A 24509-nucleotide genomic window follows, 5' to 3' on the forward strand; every position below is an offset into this window, starting at 1 on the left:
AGGTGGTAAGGAAACACTAACCCTATTGTAATGAACTGAGAGTCATAATGTAATGAACTGAGAGTCATAATGTAATGGAACTGAGAGTCATAATGTAATGAACTGAGAGTCATAATGTAATGAACCAAGAGTCATGATGTAATGAACCGAGAGTCATAATGTAATGAACTGAGAGTCATGATGTAATGAACTGAGAGTCATAATGTAATGATCTGAGAGTCATGATGTCATGAACTGAGAGTCATAATGTAATGAACAGAGAGTCATGATGTAATGAACCGAGAGTCATAATGTAATGAACTGAGAGTCATATTGTAATGAACTGAGAGTCATAATGTAATGAACTGAGAGTCATAATGTAATGAACTGAGAGTCATAATGTAATGAACTGAGAGTCATAATGTAATGAACTGAGAGTCATGATGTAATGAACTGAGAGTCATAATGTAATGATCTGAGAGTCATATTGTAATGAACTGAGAGTCATAATGTAATGAACTGAGAGTCATAATGTAATGAACTGAGAGTCATAATGTAATGAACTGAGATTCATAATGTAATGAACTGAGAGTCATAATGTAATGAACTGAGAGTCATAATGTAATGAACTGAGAGTCATAATGTAATGAACTGAGAGTCATAATGTAATGAACTGAGAGTCATATTGTAATGAACTGAGAGTCATATTGTAATGAACTGAGAGTCATAATGTAATGAACCGAGAGTCCTATTGTAATGAACTAAGAGTCATATTGTAATGAACTGAGAGTCATAATGTAATGGAACTGAGAGTCATGATGTAATGATCTGAGAGTCATGATGTAATGAACTGAGAGTCATAATGTAATGAACTGAGAGTCATATTGTAATGAACTGAGAGTCATAATGTAATGAACTGAGAGTCATAATGTAATGAACTGAGAGTCATGATGTAATGAACCGAGAGTCATAATGTAATGAACTGAGAGTCATAATGTAATGAACCGAGAGTCATAATGTAATGAACTGAGAGTCATGATGTAATGAACCGAGAGTCATGATGTAATGAACTGAGAGTCATATTGTAATGAACTGAGAGTCATAATGTAATGAACTGAGAGTCCTATTGTAATGAACTAAGAGTCATATTGTAATGAACTGAGAGTCATAATGTAATGAACTGAGAGTCCTATTGTAATGAACTGAGAGTCATAATGTAATGAACTGAGAGTCATATTGTAATGAACTGAGAGTCATAATGTAATGGAACTGAGAGTCATAATGTAATGAACTGAGAGTCATAATGTAATGAACTGAGAGTCATAATGTAATGAACTGAGAGTCATAATGTAATGAACTGAGAGTCATGATGTAATGAACCGAGAGTCATAATGTAATGAACTGTGAGTCATGATGTAATGAACCGAGAGTCATAATGTAATGAACTGAGAGTCATAATGTAATGAACTGAGAGTCATGATGTAATGAACCGAGAGTCATGATGTAATGAACCGAGAGTCATGATGTAATGAACTGAGAGTCATAATGTAATGGAACTGAGAGTCATGATGTAATGAACTGAGAGTCATAATGTAATGAACTGAGAGTCATAATGTAATGAACTGAGAGTCATGATGTAATGAACCGAGAGTCATAATGTAATGAACCGAGAGTCATAATGTAATGAACTGAGAGTCATGATGTAATGAACCGAGAGTCATGATGTAATGAACCGAGAGTCATGATGTAATGAACCGAGAGTCATAATGTAATGAACTGAGAGTCATGATGTAATGAACCGAGAGTCATAATGTAATGAACTGAGAGTCATAATGTAATGAACTGAGAGTCATAATGTAATGAACTGAGAGTCATAATGTAATGAACCGAGAGTCATGATGTAATGAACCGAGAGTCATGATGTAATGAACTGAGAGTCATAATGTAATGAACCGAGAGTCATAATGTAATGAACTGAGAGTCATGATGTAATGAACCGAGAGTCATGATGTAATGAACCGAGAGTCATGATGTAATGAACTGAGAGTCATATTGTAATGAACTGAGAGTCATAATGTAATGAACTGAGAGTCCTATTGTAATGAACTAAGAGTCATATTGTAATGAACTGAGAGTCATAATGTAATGAACTGAGAGTCCTATTGTAATGAACTGAGAGTCATAATGTAATGAACTGAGAGTCATATTGTAATGAACTGAGAGTCATAATGTAATGGAACTGAGAGTCATAATGTAATGAACTGAGAGTCATAATGTAATGAACTGAGAGTCATAATGTAATGAACTGAGAGTCATAATGTAATGAACTGAGAGTCATGATGTAATGAACCGAGAGTCATAATGTAATGAACTGTGAGTCATGATGTAATGAACCGAGAGTCATAATGTAATGAACTGAGAGTCATAATGTAATGAACTGAGAGTCATGATGTAATGAACCGAGAGTCATGATGTAATGAACCGAGAGTCATGATGTAATGAACTGAGAGTCATAATGTAATGGAACTGAGAGTCATGATGTAATGAACTGAGAGTCATAATGTAATGAACTGAGAGTCATAATGTAATGAACTGAGAGTCATGATGTAATGAACCGAGAGTCATGATGTAATGAACCGAGAGTCATGATGTAATGAACTGAGAGTCATAATGTAATGGAACTGAGAGTCATGATGTAATGAACTGAGAGTCATAATGTAATGAACTGAGAGTCATAATGTAATGAACTGAGAGTCATGATGTAATGAACCGAGAGTCATAATGTAATGAACTGAGAGTCATAATGTAATGAACTGAGAGTCATAATGTAATGAACTGAGAGTCATAATGTAATGAACCGAGAGTCATGATGTAATGAACCGAGAGTCATGATGTAATGAACTGAGAGTCATAATGTAATGAACCGAGAGTCATAATGTAATGAACTGAGAGTCATGATGTAATGAACCGAGAGTCATGATGTAATGAACTGAGAGTCATAATGTAATGAACTGAGAGTCATGATGTAATGAACTGAGAGTCATAATGTAATGAACTGAGAGTCATAATGTAATGAACTGAGAGTCATAATGTAATGAACTGAGAGTCATAATGTAATTAACTGAGAATCATAATGTAATGAACTGAGAATCATAATGTAATGAACTGAGAGTCATAATGTATTGAACTGAGAGTCATGATGTAATGAACGGAGAGTCATAATGTAATGAACTGAGAGTCATAATGTAATGAACTGAGAGTCATGATGTAATGAACTGAGAGTCATGATGTAATGAACTGAGAGTCATGATGTAATGAACTGAGAGTCATAATGTAATGAACTGAGAGTCATGATGTAATGAACTGAGAGTCATAATGTAATGAACTGAGAGTCATGATGTAATGAACTGAGAGTCATAATGTAATGAACTGAGAGTCATAATGTAATGAACTGAGTCATAATGTAATGAACTGAGAGTCATAATGTAATGAACTGAGAGTCATAATGTAATGAACTGAGAGTCATAATGTAATGATCTGAGAGTCATGATGTAATGATCTGAGAGTCATATTGTAATGAACTGAGAGTCATAATGTAATGAACTGAGAGTCATAATGTAATGAACTGAGAGTCATGATGTAATGATCTGAGAGTCATAATGTAATGAACTGAGAGTCATAATGTAATGAACTGAGAGTCATAATGTAATGAACTGAGAGTCATAATGTAATGAACTGAGAGTCATAATGTAATGAACTGAGAGTCATATTGTAATGAACTGAGAGTCATAATGTAATGAACAGAAGTATTGGGAGAGTGAAATATTTGGTTGTTTTGGCTCTGTACTCCAGCACTTTGGATTTGAAATTATACAAAGTGCAGACTGTCATCTTTAATTTGAGTTTTTTTTCATCCATATTACAGATCTTTTTATTACAGCACTTTTTCTACATTGTCCCCCCGTTTAAGAGGAACCCAAAGTATTGGGACAAATTCACTGATGTGTATTAATAAAGTAGTGAAACGTTTAGTATTTGGTCCCATATTCCTAGCCTGCAATGACGGCATCAAGCTGGTGACTCTACAAACTGGTTGGATCCATCTGCTGTTTGTTTTGGTTGTGTTTCAGATGATCTTGTTCCCAATAGAAATGAATAGTAAATAATGTATTGTGTCATTAGAAGTCACTTTTATTGTAAATAAGATTAGAATATTTTTCTAAACACTTCTACATTAATGTGGATGATACCATGGTAACGGATAGTCAAATCAAATCAAATTGTATTAGTCACATGCGCCCAATACAACAGCTGTAGACCTTACAGAGAAATGCTTACTTACGAGCCCCTAACCAACAATGCGGTGTAAAAAAAATAAAATACAGATCAGAATAAGAAATAAAAGTAACAAGTAATTAAAGAGCAGTAGTAAAATAACAATATCGAGACTATATACAGGGGGTATCTGTACAGAGTCAATGTGTGGGGGCACCGGTTAGTTGAGGTAATATGTACATATAGGTAGAGTTATTAAAGTGACTATGCATAGATGACAACAGAGAGTAGCAGTGGTGTAAAAGGGGGGTGGGGGGGGATTAGCCCTTTGATTAGCTGTTCAGGACTCTTATGGCTTCGGGGTAGAAGCTGTTTAGAAGCCTCTTGGACCTAGACTTGGCGCTCCGGTACCGCTTGCCGTGCGGTAGCAGAGAGAACAGTCTATGACAAGGGTGGCTGGAGTCTTTGACAATTTTTAGGGCCTTCCTCTGACACCGCTTGGTATAGAGGTCCTGGATGGCAGGAAGCTTGGCTCAAGTGATGTACTGGGCCATTTGCTCTACCCTCTGTAGTGCCTTGCGGTTGGAGGCCAAGCAGTTGCCATACCAGGCAGTGATGCAACCAGTCAGGATGCTCTCGATGGTGCAGCGGTAGAACCTTTTGAGGATCTGAGGACCCATGCCAAATCTTTTCAGTCTCCTGAGGGGGAAAAGGTTTTGTAGTGCCCTCTTCACAACTGTCTTGGTGTGCTTGGACCATGTTAGTTTGTTGGTGATGTGGACACCAAGGAACTTGAAGCTCTCAACCTGCTCCACTACAGCCCCGTCGATGAGAATGGGGATGTGCTCGGTCCTCCTTTTTCCTGTAGTCCACAATCGTCTCCTTTGTCTTGATCACGTTGAGGGAGAGGTTGTCGTCCTGGTACCACAGGGTCAGGTCTCTGACCTCCCTATAGGCTGTCTCGTCGTTGTCGGTCCTGATGAATTGTGAATATTAATGAGGGAGAAAGTTACAGACGCACAAATATCATACCCGCCTAGACATGCTGTATGACATAAGGACTATGTTAAGAGGTAGCTTGCAAGTAAGTATTTCATTGCACTGTTTACACCCCGCTGTATTCTGATTATATGATGAATAAAATTGGATTTGATTTAATTTGATTAGATTTTTGAAAAGTAAAGATTCTTGCCATTTGTACTGGAGGGCTGTACTGGAGGGCTGTACTGGAGGGCTGTACTGGAGGGCTGTACTGAGGGCTGTACTGAGGGCTGTACTGGAGGGCTGTACTGGAGGGCTGTACTGGAGGGCTGTACTGGAGGGCTGTACTGAGGGCTGTACTGGAGGGCTGTACTGGAGGGCTGTACTGGAGGGCTGTACTGAGGGGCTGTACTGGAGGGCTGTACTGAGGGGCTGTACTGGAGGGCTGTACTGAGGGCTGTACTGAGGGGCTGTACTGGAGGGCTGTACTGGAGGGCTGTACTGAGGGCTGTACTGGAGGGCTGTACTGGAGGGCTGTACTGAGGGCTGTACTGGAGGGCTGTACTGGAGGGCTGTACTGAGAGCTGTACTGAGGGCTGTACTGGAGGGCTGTACTGGAGGGCTGTACTGGAGGGCTGTACTGGAGGGCTGTACTGGAGGGCTGTACTGAGGGCTGTACTGGAGGGCTGTACTGAGGGCTGTACTGGAGGGCTGTACTGAGGGCTGTACTGGAGGGCTGTACTGGAGGGCTGTACTGAGGGCTGTACTGGAGGGCTGTACTGAGGGCTGTACTGGAGGGCTGTACTGGAGGGCTGTACTGGAGGGCTGTACTGAGGGCTGTACTGGAGGGCTGTACTGGAGGGCTGTACTGAGGGCTGTACTGGAGGGCTGTACTGAGGGCTGTACTGGAGGGCTGTACTGAGGGCTGTACTGGAGGGCTGTACTGGAGGGCTGTACTGAGAGCTGTACTGGAGGGCTGTACTGGAGGGCTGTACTGGAGGGCTGTACTGAGGGCTGTACTGAGGGCTGTACTGAGGGCTGGACTGGAGGGCTGTACTGGAGGGCTGTACTGGAGGGCTGTACTGAGGGCTGTACTGAGGGCTTTACTGAGGGCTGTACTGAGGGCTGTACTGGAGGGCTGTACTGAGGGCTGTACTGAGGGCTGTACTGGAGGGCTGTACTGAGGGCTGCACTGAGGGCTGTACTGGAGGGCTGTACTGAGGGCTGTACTGGAGGGCTGTACTGAGGGCTGTACTGGAGGGCTGTACTGGAGGGCTGTACTGGAGGGCTGTACTGAGGGCTGTACTGGAGGGCTGTACTGAGGGCTGTACTGAGGGCTGTACTGGAGGGCTGTACTGAGGGCTGTACTGAGGGCTGTACTGCTCCGAGTTGGCAACCCAGCAGCAAGGCACACTTGTTGGGTCAACACGAGATGCAGTTCAGCTTGTAGAGGAAACAGACCTTCAAGTAGGTTGTTGAAACTGTTCTGTGATATGCTGGGTATTTGGTGGCATGAATGAAGAGTGACGCAAAACAAAACATGCTGCCAATCAGTTGACTTTGAAGGAGTACACCACCCCCCGCATCAGTCCTCCACTCCTGTTACGGACTACATCACCCCCCGCATCAGTCCTCCACTCCTGTTACGGACTACACCACCCCCCGCATCAGTCCTCCACTCCTGTTACGGAGTACACCACCCCCCGCATCAGTCCTCCGCTCCTGTTACGGACTACACCACCCCCCGCATCAGTCCTCCACTCCTGTTACGGACTACACCACCCCCCGCATCAGTCCTCCGCTCCTGTTACGGACTACACCACCCCCGCATCAGTCCTCCACTCCTGTTACGGACTACACCACCCCCCGCATCAGTCCTCCGCTCCTGTTACGGACTACACCACCCCCCGCATCAGTCCTCCACTCCTGTTACGGACTACACCACCCCCGCATCAGTCCTCCACTCCTGTTACGGACTACACCACCCCCCGCATCAGTCCTCCACTCCTGTTACGGACTACACCACCCCCGCATCAGTCCTCCACTCCTGTTACGGACTACACCACCCCCCGCATCAGTCCTCCACTCCTGTTACGGACTACACCACCCCCCGCATCAGTCCTCCACTCCTGTTACGGTCCACACCACCCCCCGCATCAGTCCTCCACTCCTGTTACGGACTACACCACCCCCCGCATCAGTCCTCCACTCCTGTTACGGACTACACCACCCCCCGCATCAGTCCTCCACTCCTGTTACGGACTACACCACCCCCCGCATCAGTCCTCCACTCCTGTTACGGACTACACCACCCCCCGCATCAGTCCTCCACTCCTGTTACGGACTACACCACCCCCGCATCAGTCCTCCACTCCTGTTACGGACTACACCACCCCCGCATCAGTCCTCCACTCCTGTTACGGACTACACCACCCCCCGCATCAGTCCTCCACTCCTGTTACGGACTACACCACCCCCGCATCAGTCCTCCACTCCTGTTACGGACTACACCACCCCCGCATCAGTCCTCCACTCCTGTTACGGACTACACCACCCCCCGCATCAGTCCTCCACTCCTGTTACGGACTACACCACCCCCCGCATCAGTCCTCCACTCCTGTTACGGACTACACCACCCCCCGCATCAGTCCTCCACTCCTGTTACGGACTACACCACCCCCCGCATCAGTCCTCCACTCCTGTTACGGACTACACCACCCCCCGCATCAGTCCTCCACTCCTGTTACGGACTACACCACCCCCGCATCAGTCCTCCACTCCTGTTACGGACTACACCACCCCCCGCATCAGTCCTCCACTCCTGTTACGGACTACACCACCCCCCGCATCAGTCCTCCACTCCTGTTACGGACTACACCACCCCCCGCATCAGTCCTCCACTCCTGTTACGGACCACACCACCACCCGCATCAGTCCTCCACTCCTGTTACGGACTACACCACCCCCCGCATCAGTCCTCCACTCCTGTTACGGACTACACCACCCCCCGCATCAGTCCTCCACTCCTGTTACGGACTACACCACCACCCGCATCAGTCCTCCACTCCTGTTACAGACTACACCACCACCCGCATCAGTCCTCCACTCCTGTTACGGACTACACCACCACCCGCATAAGTCCTCCACTCCTGTTACGGACTACACCACCACCCGCATCAGTCCTCCACTCCTGTTACGGACTACACCACCCCCCGCATCAGTCCTCCACTCCTGTTACGGACTACACCACCCCCCGCATCAGTCCTCCACTCCTGTTACGGACTACACCACCCCCGCATCAGTCCTCCACTCCTGTTACGGACTACACCACCCCCCGCATCAGTCCTCCACTCCTGTTACGGACTACACCACCACCCGCATCAGTCCTCCACTCCTGTTACGGACTACACCACCCCCGCATCAGTCCTCCACTCCTGTTACGGACTACACCACCCCCGCATCAGTCCTCCACTCCTTTTACGGACTACACCACCCCCCGCATCAGTCCTCCACTCCTGTTACGGACTACACCACCCCCCGCATCAGTCCTCCACTCCTGTTACGGTCTACACCACCCCCCGCATCAGTCCTCCACTCCTGTTACGGTCCACACCACCCCCCGCATCAGTCCTCCACTCCTGTTACGGACTACACCACCCCCCGCATCAGTCCTCCGCTCCTGTTACGGACTACACCACCCCCGCATCAGTCCTCCACTCCTGTTACGGACTACACCACCACCCGCATCAGTCCTCCACTCCTGTTACGGACTACACCACCACCCCCATCAGTCCTCCACTCCTGTTACGGACTACACCACCACCCGCATAAGTCCTCCACTCCTGTTACGGACTACACCACCACCCGCATCAGTCCTCCACTCCTGTTACGGACTACACCACCACCCGCATAAGTCCTCCGCTCCTGTTACGGTCCACACCACCCCCCGCATCAGTCCTCCACTCCTGTTACGGACTACACCACCCCCCGCATCAGTCCTCCGCTCCTGTTACGGACTACACCACCCCCCGCATCAGTCCTCCACTCCTGTTACGGACTACACCACCACCCGCATCAGTCCTCCACTCCTGTTACGGACTACACCACCACCCGCATCAGTCCTCCGCTCCTGTTACGGACCACACCACCACCCGCATCAGTCCTCCACTCCTGTTACGGACTACACCACCACCCGCATCAGTCCTCCACTCCTGTTACGGACTGCACCACCACCCGCATAAGTCCTCCGCTCCTGTTACGGTCCACACCACCACCCGCATCAGTCCTCCACTCCTGTTACGGACTACACCACCACCCGCATCAGTCCTCCGCTCCTGTTACGGACTACACCACCACCCGCATCAGTCCTCCACTCCTGTTACGGACTACACCACCACCCGCATCAGTCCTCCGCTCCTGTTACGGACTACACCACCACCCGCATCAGTCCTCCACTCCTGTTACGGTCCACACCACCACCCGCATCAGTCCTCCACTCCTGTTACGGACTACACCACCACCCGCATCAGTCCTCCGCTCCTGTTACAGACTACACCACCACCCGCATCAGTCCTCCACTCCTGTTACGGACTACACCACCACCCGCATCAGTCCTCCGCTCCTGTTACGGACTACACCACCACCCGCATCAGTCCTCCACTCCTGTTACGGACTACACCACCACCCGCATCAGTCCTCCGCTCCTGTTACGGACTACACCACCACCCGCATCAGTCCTCCGCATGGGCCTCGCAACACCAGGGTTGTGGGTTCAATTCCCACGGGGGGACTAATATGAACATGTATTACTGTAAGTCGCTCTGGATAAGAGCGTCTGCTAAATGACGTCAATGTAAAATATCTTCAGTAGGACTTATTAGATAATTAAGCTTTTATTATTAACAGGCCCATTCAGTAGGTGTTGTATCGAGGTTCCATTCGTATGTGAATTAATTAGTACATAATTACAATGTTTGGGGACGGCAGGTAGCCTAGTGGTTAGAGCGTTGGACTAGTAAAAGGTTGCTGGCTCAAATCCCTGAGCTGACAAGGTAAAACATCTGTTGTTCTGTCCCTGAACAAGGCAGTTAACCCACTGTTCCTAGGCCGTCATTGTAAATAAGAATTTGTTCTTAGCTGACTTGCCTAGTTAAATAAAGGTAATAATGATGAAATCTTATACTGAACTAAATGCAACATGCACCAATTAAAACGATTTTACTCAGTTACAGTTCATATAAAGAAATCAGTCAATTTAAATAAATTAGGCCCTAAATCTAAATCAGATTTCACATGACTGGGCAGGGGTGTAGCAGTGGTGGCATAGGCCCACCCACCTGGGAGCCAGGCTTACCCACTGGGTAGCTGGCCCAGCCAATCAGAATGAGTTTTTCCCACAAAAGGGTTTTACTACAGACAAAAATACTCCTCAGTTTCATCAGCTGTCCAGGTGGCTGATCTCAGACGTTCCCGCAGGTGAAGAAGCTGGATGTGGAGGTTCTGGGCTGACATGGTTACATGTGGTCTGCGGTTGTGAGGTTGGTTGAATGTACTGCTAAATTCTCTAAAACCATGTTGGTAGAGAAATTAACATTACATTCTCTGGCAACAGTTCAGGTGAATAAAACTTTGAGACATCTGTGGCATTGTTTTGTGTAACAAAACTGCACATTTTATTGTGGCCTTTTGTCCCCAGCACAAGGTGCACCTGTGTAATGATCATGCTGTTTAATCAGCTTCTTGATATGCCACACCTGTCAGGTGGATGGATTATCTTGGCAAAGGAGAAATACTCACTTAACAGGGATGTAAACAAATTTGTGCACAAAATGTGAGAGAAATAAGCTATTTGCGCATATGAAACCGACACTTTACATTTTGCGTTTTATATTTTTGTTCAGCGTATATATATCTTCAAAAACATTTCCAAAACATACATTTGACACAATTCAGATGAAATGAATACATTGTATACCTAGAAAATAAGAACATAACGGTACATTGTATTAATTCAACAACAAAAAAATTCAACTGGGTCATGGTTAAATCCACATACAATATCGCCACCGTGTGGCCAAATATTATAACTACCCTCAATCCCATCTACGGGCCACAGATAAATCCATATACAATACCACCACCGTGTGGTCAAATGTTACAACTACCCCAAAACCGTTCTGCCTTGCTCCCATACCCTTCTGCAACTAGAGAGCGGACATGTTATCCCTGTCATAACGGATAGTTGGATACTTAGTGCAGGGATTTGCTGCTAAGGGAAATCATGGACGCCGTAAACGCTTTCAACCATGAGGTGAGTTGTCCCACAGAGCGTCGAGACTGTGTTTATTTCGTCCGTTAAAAAATGGGGACCGTCGTGTGTGTATGTGCTGTTGTGGAGACGGGCGAGAAGGCCTGTTTATGGAGGCCTTAGCCCTAACTAGCTAGCTACCTATCTGTGTATCAGTAACAGCTCTAATTCAGGATTATTATTTTTTGTTGTTGTTGAATACTTTCCCGTTAAAAGGTGTTTTTATTTTTTTTTCCTTTTATAACTCGCTCGATATGTGAAAGTTTTTAAAACGAACGTTTACGTTAGCTATCATGCAGTATTGAAACGGCTACGTTGACTAGGTAGCTAACGTTAGCTTGCTAGCTAGTTAGTTATCGACATCCAACACGATAGTTAACAGCATGTTAACTTAGAAAGTAACTTGACTTCTGCTAGTTAGAACAAAATAACAGCTGCTGTCAAAGGTTTTTTTTTATTTTTATATATATTTATTTTTACATAACTAACGTTAGCTAGTTTAAATAGCTAACAATGATTCGGGTTGTGACTAGAGGGAGTACAGCTAACGTTACGACCTGGAATATAACTTTCCCCCCCCCCCTGTAGTATGTTAGCAGCAGGTTAGGATAATTACGTGTCAGGTTAGGAGATTTTTAAATTAAGATTAGGAAATGGGTTTAATAAAGGGGCTAGTTAAAAATATGCTATGTTATTAACATGCTACGAAAAGTCACTTCCGGTCGTAACTGTGTTCCCAGTTTACAAACCATGATTCGGTTAAGCTAGTTAGCCACATTGGCTAACACAGGAAACATTGAAGAGCGCTTAGCTAGCTGTAATAATAAGAGAGCCTAACGTTACATCCAATGATATATATATAATAAAGCCCGAGGGGTGTGGTATATGGCCTATATACCACGGCTAAGGGCTTTTCTTATGAACAACGCGCTGGGCGCCTGGATACAGTCCTTAGCCGTGGTATATTGGCCATATACACCACAAACCACCCGAGGTGCCTTATTGCTGTTATGAACTGGTTACCAACGTAATAAGAGTTAAAACACTGGTATATGGTCAGATATGCCGCGTCTTTCAGCCAATCAGCATCCAGTTCATAAAGCTACAGTGTGTATTTACTAAATGACCGACAGAGGGCGCTGTCATGGAGGCACCGACCACCATTATGATAGTCAAGAACAGCCTCCATAGGAATGAATGGGAATCTACAGTATTTCAATGTTAATGTTTCAAGAACAGCCTCCATAGGAATGAATGGGAATCTACAGTATTTAATGTTAATGTTTCAAGAACAGCCTCCATAGGAATGAATGGGAATCTACAGTATTTCAATGTTAATGTTTCAAGAACAGCCTCCATAGGAATGAATGGGAATCTACAGTATTTAATGTTAATGTTTCAAGAACAGCCTCCATAGGAATGAATGGGAATCTACAGTATTTCAATGTTAATGTTTCAAGAACAGCCTCCATAGGAATGAATGGGAATCTCGTATTTTGTTAATGTTTCAAGAACAGCTTCCATAGGAATGAATGGGAATCTACAGTATTTAATGTTAATGTTTCAAGAACAGCCTCCATAGGAATGAATGGGAATCTACAGTATTTAATGTTAATGTTTCAAGAACAGCCTCCATAGGAATGAATGGGAATCTACAGTATTTCAATGTTAATGTTTCAAGAACAGCTTCCATAGGAATGAATGGGAATCTACAGTATTTCAATGTTAATGTTTCAAGAACAGCTTCCATAGGAATGAATGGGAATCTACAGTATTTAATGTTAATGTTTCAAGAACAGCCTCCATAGGAATGAATGGGAATCTACAGTATTTAATGTTAATGTTTCAAGAACAGCCTCCATAGGAATGAATGGGAATCTACAGTATTTCAATGTTAATGTTTCAAGAACAAAAATACATTCCATGTAAATATGTATTTGTTGTGGTGGGGACTGCAACATAAGAACTCTATAAAATATATATATTTTATATTTGAGAAATTACTGACTTCTATTCAAGTTCGTACAATAATATGTTGTTTAAAAACAAAAAGTATGTATTAGTGTCTGTACTGAAGAAAAAAAACAATTTTATCTTCCAAATCCTGTAGCAGTTGAGATGCAACACAATGTTCATTATTTTTTATTTTGTCTAGGAAAGTCAGTTAAGAACAAATTATTATTTACAATGACGGCCTACACCGGCCAAACCCGGACGACTCTGGGCCAATTGTGCGCCGTCCTATGGGACTCCCAATCACGGCCGGATGTGATACAGCCTGGATTACTACAATGTAAAGCTGGACAAGTTAATGCCTAATCCCATAATAATGTTTTCAATATTGCCGATCAATTTAAGATCAGTTTTATGGAATAGTTATTTCCCCATAAAGTCAGTAAAAATAAATGGCAATTGTCATTCAATAATAATTAATCTAAAAGACCCAAACAAGGGCACTGCGTTCATCCACCTCTGGCCTGCTCGCCCCCCTACCTCTGAGGAAGCACAGTTCCCGCTCAGCCCAGTCAAAACTGTTCGCTGCTCTGGCACCCCAATGGTGGAACAAGCTCCCTCACGACGCCAGGACAGCGGAGTCAATCACCACCTTCCGGAGACACCTGAAACCCCACCTCTTTAAGGAATACCTGGGATAGGATAAAGTAATCCTTCTAACCCCCCCTTAAAGATTTAGATGCACTATTGTAAAGTGGTTGTTCCACTGGATATTATAAGGTGAATGCACCAATTTGTAAGTCGCTCTGGATAAGAGCGTCTGCTAAATGACTTAAATGTAAATGTAAAAAAGTGGTTCACTGTAAAAACAGATTTATTTACTGGTCATGGCGATCCAATGCTGAAAGCCCCGTATCATACTAAATATACAAGTAGATTTACCAAATCTACACAGAGAAAAGCCCCATAACAAATAGCCTCTGTATCACGCTGAACCTGTATTATCTGAACGGACACAGGTAGAGGGCAAGACTGTGCAATCTCCCCTTGAGAAACCAAATCAAATCTAACAGGTTCTCAAACAGGTACATATAAGCACAGGTACGTCCATTTTCTCGTATTTATCATACTGACTCCAAAGTTTGGTGCACAAGCCACATAGCTTACTTCTATGGGCACTGATACGCACAACCAGAATGACAGAGACACACAGAACTCTAAACATAACCTGGGAAATATGAACAAAGGAAACGATACACTATGTTAGTAATTGTTGCTTGAAGCCCGGAGCTTGCAAAATAAACACTTTATATTCTTGATCAACAATTTTTTTTTTTTTTTTGGAGCTGCATATTTATTTATTATGTTTATCCTCTCTCTTCTTTAAGTTGAGATCTGCGTTGTACCCGATCCTATAGCTGTACAGAAAATCCACCATCGGTTCACTAGCTCACCTGACCTCTGTTGATTGAAAGTTTGCTAGTCCAATCAGAAGGGGCGAAGGTTGCGTTTCACTAGCCAATCTGTTGCGTGTATTTTTTTTTGTTGCAACAGCGATGTAACGGGTACTGTCTCTGGCTGTGTGGAGAGTACTCCACGGACCCTGTGCCACCAAAATGACTGACATAACGTTACAAAACCCGGCCAGATCATTTCAAGTCATCAGTCTCAAGTCAAAGTTGAGTCACGAGTCTTGATGGTCCATATCAAGTCTCAAGTTATTTTATTTTCTGTCGAGTCTCAAGTAATCAAATTTGTGACTTGACTGGTTTTAAATGTCCAAATTTAAAATCAATATGCTGAAATAGGTTGTGATATTTTGAAGACCAAAATACATAAGTTACTCAATACACACATGCCACACTTGTGTTCAGATTACTTGGTATTTTGCTAAATTAATACCTTTTTATAAACGGCTGCTCACCAATATTTACCAAGTGGTCACTTGACTGGAATTGATTAGCTTGTTCTATTGTAATTAATAATAGATTGCGCAAATTAAAAATCGCCTTGTCCTTGAGAGATTTACACGGTTATCAAAACGTCACACCAGGGTAAGTCTGCACGAAACACAGACCTTATTTTAAGCGTTTCTATAACCCGCTTTTGGGAAAAATGAATGGTGGAAAAACAATTGGAACCAATTTCCTTGTTTGACCACTAGGCTTTATGGGTATTATGGAGGTGTCATAATTGTCCCAGTTCCATTGATTTCAATTCAATATCAATGTGAGGGATTAATTGGCGCAAGCTATTAATTACAGTAGAACAAGCTAATCAATTCCAGTCGAGTGACCGGTCCAAAAAAATGATTGGAACCATTTCCCTATTTTGACAGCTAGGTTTTATGGGTATTATGATTCCTACTGTGGTACTCTTTAACAGCGGCGACTGTTTTCTCTCTTCTAACAGACAAACCTCAATGAACTTGTGTATATTACATGTCAGACGTTTATCGACGTACAGTATACTGTATCTCTGTGAGGATATTATTTTGGTAGTTCGCCAATATGGGAAAAGGGAGTCGTTTCTAAATGGCAACATTGGGTTGGCTTTTCATTTTAGTGATAACTTTACCCTCAAATCCAAGAAATCATGTGAGACCACACACGTTTATAGGAGGAGAGCTCAATACGGGATCTGAAAATAACAGCTGCCTTTCTAAGTCCCACTACGGACTGGCGCATGTGACAAAAACACTGGTACTAAACCAAAGATATTGATCATTTTTTTTAAGCAATCGATTTTGTGAGATCATGATGACTAAACTTTAATACTTAACCACCAATCTGAGGTTAAAAAAAAGGATGTGTTTTTTTCCTGTAATATTTGTGTGGTGAAAACATAATGTAGTAACAAGTTCTGTCCACCTTAGGGACATTATTCATAATGTCAAAATAATTTAGGTTGATAATAAATGAATCACACTCACAGATTTTTTTACAACAATATAATTTGTCACTACTTTAACCAGAGAGTTTTTTTAGTGACAGTGCAGCAAGCAGCCTGAACGTTTGGGGTCCCGAGCAGTAGGCTGGCTGCTAACATTAACTACATTTTATTGTCAATGCGCAATATTTGTTCAACAGTTATGAAAGGACTATTAGAAAATACATAAAAACAGCAGTTAAACTGGACACACACATATATATATATATAACCACATCTATGCTTATTAATAACATCAACAATGGGGTTATCGTTTTTTTGTTAGCTAGTTAGCTAACTAGCATATTACATGCGTTGCTATGGTTACGCAGTACCACAAGCTGTCAAGAGGACATTTTCTACACTGGTCATTTCGATACTTTACATATGAATTGTCTTCCCATGTTACATTTACATTTTAGTCATTTAGCAGACACTCTTATCCAGAGCGACTTACAGTAGTGAATGCATACATTTCATACATTTCCCCCCCGTACTGGTCCCCCGTGGGAATCGAACCCATAACCCTGGCGTTGCAAACACCATGCTCTACCAACTGAGCCACACGGGACTACTTGAATTGGCTGTTTTTTTTAATGTGGGGATATTGTTTTTCCCTGATTCACTTCCCAAAAGGAGGAGTATGATCATGTTTCTATATGTCATTGGATACTCCTTATAGTCCAAGGACCTTAACATGTTCTGTTTAAAGGTGAATTGGCTCTGGAAGCCAAAACAGCCAAACGCTCCGTCTAAACGTCAATCGTTTGTCAATTGTGGTACGATTCTAGAAATATAAATCCCTCTACTTTCATATCACACATTAAAATAATTTCACAAATTGAAAATACACACTTACACAGTTGCACCCCAACGTATTTTTCAGTGATAAAATGTTTATCACGTTCAGTCCGTCTTCCGTTTATACCCAGGTGTTCGGAGACGCAGATAGCTAATTAACACAGGTAGTCCACTCTGTCTTCCGTCTGTTTTCCATAAACAATGAGCTGTAACATGGAGTTATGGCCGTGTGGAAACAATAACCCTATAAAAGGTGTGTAGTCATTTAACCTTTTTGTTTTTTGAAAATAATTTCTCGCTGACTTTAAAGATATGTTTGTTATATTTCCAAAACTGTACCTCCAAGCGATGCATGTTTAAAAGCCAAGTGCAGTCAAAAATGTGATTTATTTATTTTTTTCCCCCTGTGTTTTTATAAAAAGATTTCCACACCGTGAGGCTGGAATAATATTGTGAAATTGTGAAAATTATGATAATGCCCTTTCAGTGTAAGAGCTGTTTTGAAAAGACTGCCTGACATTTCAGCCTGTTTTGTTGGGATGGAGTTTTGGTCTGTCTTGTGACATCACCAGGCGGTTAAATTAGTTAATAGACCAATAAGAAAGAGAGTTTCAAACCTCTCTACCAATAACATCGAGTTTTTCCCTCCCAACTCTGACCACTCCCAGAAAGTTCAAGAAAAATTCTTGCTTGAGAAATTGCTTTTTGCAAAGAAGCAATAGTGCATTCAGAAAGTATTCAGACCCCTTCACTTTTTCCACATTTTGTTAAGTTAGTCTTATTGTAAAATGTATTAAATATTGTTTTCTCCTCAATCTAGACACGATACCCCATAATGACGAAAATACATTTTTGCAAAAAACACCGAAATACCTTATTTACATAAGTATTCAGACCCTTTGCTATGAGACTCAAAATTGAGCTCAGGTGCATCCTGTTTCCATTGATCATCTTTGAGATGTTTCCACAACTTGATTGGAGTCCACCTGTGGTCAATTCAATTGATTGGACATGATTTGGAAAGGCACACACCTGTCTATATAAGGTCCCACAGTTGACAGTGCATGTCATAGCAAAAACCAAGCCATGAGGTCGAAGGCATTGTCGGTAGAGCTCTGAGACAGGATTGTGTCGAGGCACAGATCTGGGGAAGGGTACCAACACATTTCTGCAGCATTGAAGGTCCCCAAGAACACAGTGCCCTCCATCATTCTTAAATGGAAGAACTGAGCAATCGGGAGAGAAGGGCCTTGGTCAGGGAGGTGACCAAGAACCCGATGGTCACTCAGACAGAGCTCCAGAGTTCCTCTGTGGAGATGGAAGAACCTTCCAGAAGGACAACCATCTCTGCAGCACTCCACCAATCAGGCCTTTATGGTAGAGTGGCCAGACAGAAGCCACTCCTCAGTAAAAGGCACATGACACTCCACTTGGAGTTTACAAAAAGACACCTAAAAGACTCTGACCATGAGAAACAAGATTCTTTGGCCTGAATGCCAAGCTTCACATCTGGAGGAAACTAGGCAACGCTCATCACCTGGCCAATACCATCCCTAAGGTGAAGCATTGTGGTGGCAGCATCATGCTGTAGGGATGTTTTTCAGCAGCAGGGACTGGGATGGAGTCAGGATCGAGGGAAAGATGAACAGAGCAAAGTACAGAGAAATCCTTGGGGAAAACCTGATCAGACTTGGGCGAAGGTTCACCTTCCAACAGGACAACGACCCTAAGCACACAGCCAAGACAATGCAGGAGTGGCTTTGGGACAAGTCTCTGAATGTCCATGAGTGGCCCAGCCAGAGCCCGGACTTGAACCCGATCGAACATCTCTGGAGAGACCTGAAAATAGCTGTGCAGCGACGCTCCCCATCCAACCTGACAGAGCTTGAGAGGATCTGCAGAGAAGAATGGGAGAAACTCCCCAAATACAGGTGTACCAAGCTTGTAGCATCATACCCAAGAAGACTCGGGGCTGTAATCGCTGCCAAAGGTAATTTAACAAAGTACGGAGTGAAGAGTCTGAATAATTATGTATATGTGGTATTTCAATTGTTTTATATTTAATACATTTGCAACAATTTCTAAAAAACAGTGTTTGCTTTGTCATTATGGGCTATTGTGTGTAGATTGATGAGGGGGGAAAAATATTTTAGAATAAGGCTGTAACAGAATGTAGAAAAAGTCCAATGGGACTGAATACTTTCCAAATGCGCTGTTTTTTGTTGCTTAGTTTAAAAAATATATTTCACAGCAACTTAGATGGTACAATGATTTACTACATTATTCAGTGCCTGTTTTTCTCACTAACTGAAATTGCGCAAACAGTGTAGAATTTTAGCAACCAGAAAAGGACAGTTGTTTTCCAATAGAAAACACAGTCAAAAAGTCAGAACAGCTTTTCCCATTTAGACAGAAGTCGCACCAGCGGGAGAAATCAATAGACGGATATCACAGTCAATCAATCACAACACTGGCAATAAGTAATAATGTGCAACACTAAAATTCCACTACTAGCTCCAGATATATTATTGTAATTTCAGAAAATGCCCATTCAACATTTTATTTTATTTTTTAAATGTTTTCATAGCACCTTTTTTAATTGTTACCCAGAAACTATTTGATATTGAGATTAAAAAAAACGGCTACATTAGCCCTTTTTAATGTTTAGAGAAAGCGTCAGGGCTCTTATCAAAACTCCCCCAGTCAGAAGAGTCTTGTCAATAGGAGCTAAATCAGTTAGCGTCTATGAGTGGGGTAAGCTAGCTGTAGCTTGCAATCTACCGTCAAAGATGGAACAATGAACCAGATATTTCACTAGATGTATAAATGTGAAGCATCCAGGTTGGCGTTTCCAGTCACTACCAAATATGGTAGTGAGAGGAAGCCCAGTGGCGGTCAGTGAGAGACGATGGAAGGAGATGGATTTTGGCCAACATTCTGCACATTTTTTCATCGATGAACTACTTGATCTCAACACAGTGTACTGTTTTGTATAATTTGCCCCTTTGCAAAAGTTTTTTTTAAATCGCGCTGTTTAGAAGGAGTGCAAAGGCTTCAGAGTAGGCGTTCCCTAACGCAAATATGCAGATGCATACTAGAACGCTCCAATAGGATATCGCTAGCGCGTGCTTGGCTCTGCCCACTATGACTCGTTTGATCCCATTGGAAACGACAAGCTGGAAACGACAAGCTGTGGACTATCTTGGTTTAGTTACATGGACAGACGTATGCCACTTTTGTTGTAGACTGTTTTGAGAGAAATCATGGCTGTTTAACTCATTTGTGCGTCCTGGTATTTCTTATTCTTAATTCCTTTCTTTTTAGTTTTTGGATTTGTGGTGTATTGTTTTGTATCGTTCGGTATTACTGTACTGTTGGAGCTAAAAACACAAGCATTTAGTTAGGTATTACTGCACTGTTGGAGCTAGAAACACAAGCATTAGGTATTACTGTACTGTTGGAGCTAGAAACACAAGCATTAGATATTACTGTACTGTTGGAGCTAGAAACACAAGCATTAGGTATTACTGTTGGAGCTAGAAACACAAGCATTAGGTATTACTGTACTGTTGGAGCTAGAAACACAAGCATTAGATATTACTGCACTGTTGGAGCTAGAAACACAAGCATTTAGTTAGGTATTACTGTACTGTTGGAGCTAGAAACACAAGCATTAGGTATTACTGTACTGTTGGAGCTAGAAACACAAGCATTAGGTATTACTGTACTGTTGGAGCTAGAAACACAAGCATTAGATATTACTGTACTGTTGGAGCTAGAAACACAAGCATTAGGTATTACTGTCTTTGGAGCTAGAAACACAAGCATTAGATATTACTGCACTTTGGAGCTAGAAACACAAGCATTAGGTATTACTGTACTGTTGGAGCTAGAAACACAAGCATTAGGTATTACTGCACTGTTGGAGCTAGAAACACAAGCATTAGATATTACTGTTGGAGCTAGAAACACAAGCATTAGATATTACTGTACTGTTGGAGCTAGAAACACAAGCATTAGGTATTACTGCACTGTTGGAGCTAGAAACACAAGCATTAGATATTACTGTACTGTTGGAGCTAGAAACACAAGCATATCGCTTCCCCTGCGATACACATATTTTGCCGAGGTTATGTGACCAATAGGATTTGTTTTTGATTTGAGGTGTAGGAGTCACCTCTACGCGTACCGTTGAGTATGTACCTACCCGCTGTACGACAGAGCTGCAGGAGTTGACCTGTTTTTTTGTTCGTCATCTCTCTCTCCCTCTTCCGTCTCTCTCTCCTCTCTCTCTCTCTCTCCAGCTGTTCTCCTTGATGGACATGAAGCCCCCAATATCTCGAGCCAAGATGATATCCATCACCAAGTCAGCCATCAAAGCTATGAAGGTAAGGTATGAGAGTAGTGGCGTTAGAAAATCTGTGCTTTGTGGAGGTTAGAGAAGTCATGCTTTCGACAGGGACAGCGTGTGTGTGTGTGTGTGTGTGCGTGTGTGATAAAACCACTAAACCAGCCAGACACAGATTAAAGGGTAACTGTGAGATTCTGACAACTAAACCATTTCCCCGATTTCAATTCTAACTAGCGTTAAAGGTAAATCCATTTTGAATTCAATCACTTTTCGATAGAATCCATTTTGTTTTAAACTAAACTTTCCATACATGTTTTCCCATGGAAGAAGTGGTCAGAAAGTGATGTGTTTTCCCATGGAAGAAGTGGTCAGAAAGTGATGTGTTTTCCCATGGAAGAAGTGGTCAGAAAGTGATGTGTTTTCCCATGGAAGAAGTGGTCAGAAAGTGATGTGTTTTCCCATGGAAGAAGTGGTCAGAAAGTGATGTGTTTTCCCATGGAAGAAGTGGTCAGAAAGGGATGTGTTTTCCCATGGAAGAAGTGGTCAGAAAGAGATGTGTTTTCCCATGGAAGAAGTGGTCAGAAAGAGATGTGTTTTCCCATGGAAGAAGTGGTCAGAAAGTGATGTGTTTTCCCATGGAAGAAGTGGTCAGAAAGTGATGTGTTTTCTCATGGAAGAAGTGGTCAGAAAGTGATGTGTTTTCTCATGGAAGAAGTGGTCAGAAAGAGACTATTTTTTGGACCTGAAGGCCAAAACATTCAGGAGATAAAAGGTGCTCAAAAGTTGATCCATTTTTGCATAACATGAGACAGCCATGTCTACATCACTGGAAAATATAAAAGGGTTGAGTTTGATATCATTTAAAAAGCTTATAAACAGGGTTGTCAAACTATTTCTTCTTCTTCTTCTTCTTCCTCTTCTTATTATTAAAATGTTTTTAATAACAGTCTACCATAGTTCTCTAGAACAAGCTGACACCTGTTTGTTATTAGTTCCCTGATCCTGGTCCAGAATACCCAGGGTTTCTCCCTCCCCATATTAACTGATCCTGGTCCAGAATACCCAGGGTTTCTCCCTCCCCATATTAACTGATCCTGGTGCAGAATACCCAGGGTTTCTCCCTCCCCATATTAACTGATCCTGGTGCAGAATACCCAGGGTTTCTCCCTCCCCATATTAACTGATCCTGGTGCAGAATACCCAGGGTTTCTCCCTCCCCATATTAACTGATCCTGGTGCAGAATACCCAGGGTTTCTCCCTCCCCATATTAACTGATCCTGGTGCAGAATACCCAGGGTTTCTCCCTCCCCATATTAACTGATCCTGGTGCAGAATACCCAGGGTTTCTCCCTCCCCATATTAACTGATCCTGGTGCAGAATACCCAGGGTTTCTCCCTCCCCATATTAACTGATCCTGGTGCAGAATACCCAGGGTTTCTCCCTCCCCATATTAACTGATCCTGGTGCAGAATACCCAGGGTTTCTCCCTCCCCATATTAACTGATCCTGGTGCAGAATACCCAGGGTTTCTCCCTCCCCATATTAACTGATCCTGGTGCAGAATACCCAGGGTTTCTCCCTCCCCATATTAACTGATCCTGGTGCAGAATACCCAGGGTTTCTCCCTCCCCATATTAACTGATCCTGGTGCAGAATACCCAGGGTTTCTCCCTCCCCATATTAACTGATCCTGGTGCAGAATACCCAGGGTTTCTCCCTCCCCATATTAACTGATCCTGGTGCAGAATACCCAGGGTTTCTCCCTCCCCATATTAACTGATCCTGGTGCAGAATACCCAGGGTTTCTCCCTCCCCATATTAACTGATCCTGGTGCAGAATACCCAGGGTTTCTCCCTCCCCATATTAACTGATCCTGGTGCAGAATACCCAGGGTTTCTCCCTCCCCATATTAACTGATCCTGGTGCAGAATACCCAGGGTTTCTCCCTCCCCATATTAACTGATCCTGGTGCAGAATACCCAGGGTTTCTCCCTCCCCATATTAACTGATCCTGGTGCAGAATACCCAGGGTTTCTCCCTCCCCATATTAACTGATCCTGGTGCAGAATACCCAGGGTTTCTCCCTCCCCATATTAACTGATCCTGGTGCAGAATACCCAGGGTTTCTCCCTCCCCATATTAACTGATCCTGGTCCAGAATACCCAGGGTTTCTCCCTCCCCATATTAACTGATCCTGGTCCAGAATACCCAGGGTTTCTCCCTCCCCATATTAACTGATCCTGGTGCAGAATACCCAGGGTTTCTCCCTCCCCATATTAACTGATCCTGGTGCAGAATACCCAGGGTTTCTCCCTCCCCATATTAACTGATCCTGGTGCAGAATACCCAGGGTTTCTCCCTCCCCATATTAACTGATCCTGGTGCAGAATACCCAGGGTTTCTCCCTCTCCCATATTAACTGATCCTGGTGCAGAATACCCAGGCTTTCTCCCTCTCCATATTAACTGATCCTGGTGCAGAATACCCAGGGTTTCTCCCTCCCCATATTAACTGATCCTGGTGCAGAATACCCAGGGTTTCTCCCTCCCCATATTAACTGATCCTGGTGCAGAATACCCAGGGTTACTCCCTCCCCATATTAACTGATCCTGGTCCAGAATACCCAGGGTTTCTCCCTCCCCATATTAACTGATCCTGGTGCAGAATACCCAGGGTTTCTCCCTCCCCATATTAACTGATCCTGGTCCAGAATACCCAGGGTTTCTCCCTCCCCATATTAGCTGATCCTGGTGCAGAATACCCAGGGTTTCTCCCTCCCCATATTAACTGATCCTGGTACAGAATACCCAGGGTTTCTCCCTCCCCATATTAACTGATCCTGGTCCAGAATACCCAGGGTTCCTCCCTCCCCATATTAACTGATCCTGGTGCAGAATACCCAGGGTTCCTCCCTCCCCATATTAACTGAT

At 43.3% G+C, this 24509-nt stretch overlaps 1 protein-coding gene across 1 annotated transcript in view; it reads left to right on the forward strand.

Annotated features, from left to right (window-relative positions):
• Positions 1-11366: 11366 nt before the first annotated feature.
• Positions 11367-24509, forward strand: part of scaf4a (SR-related CTD-associated factor 4a) — a 54466-nt gene continuing 41323 nt past the window's right edge. The window contains exons 1-2 of the mRNA XM_045688908.1: positions 11367-11545; positions 21529-21612. Of these exons, the coding sequence (XP_045544864.1) occupies positions 11516-11545; positions 21529-21612 (114 nt within the window). The 5' untranslated portion in view covers positions 11367-11515. The remainder of the gene's footprint in view (positions 11546-21528; positions 21613-24509) is intronic.

This window comes from Salmo salar, chromosome ssa11 (genome assembly GCF_905237065.1).
Source record: "Salmo salar chromosome ssa11, Ssal_v3.1, whole genome shotgun sequence".
NCBI classification, from domain to species: domain Eukaryota; kingdom Metazoa; phylum Chordata; class Actinopteri; order Salmoniformes; family Salmonidae; genus Salmo; species Salmo salar.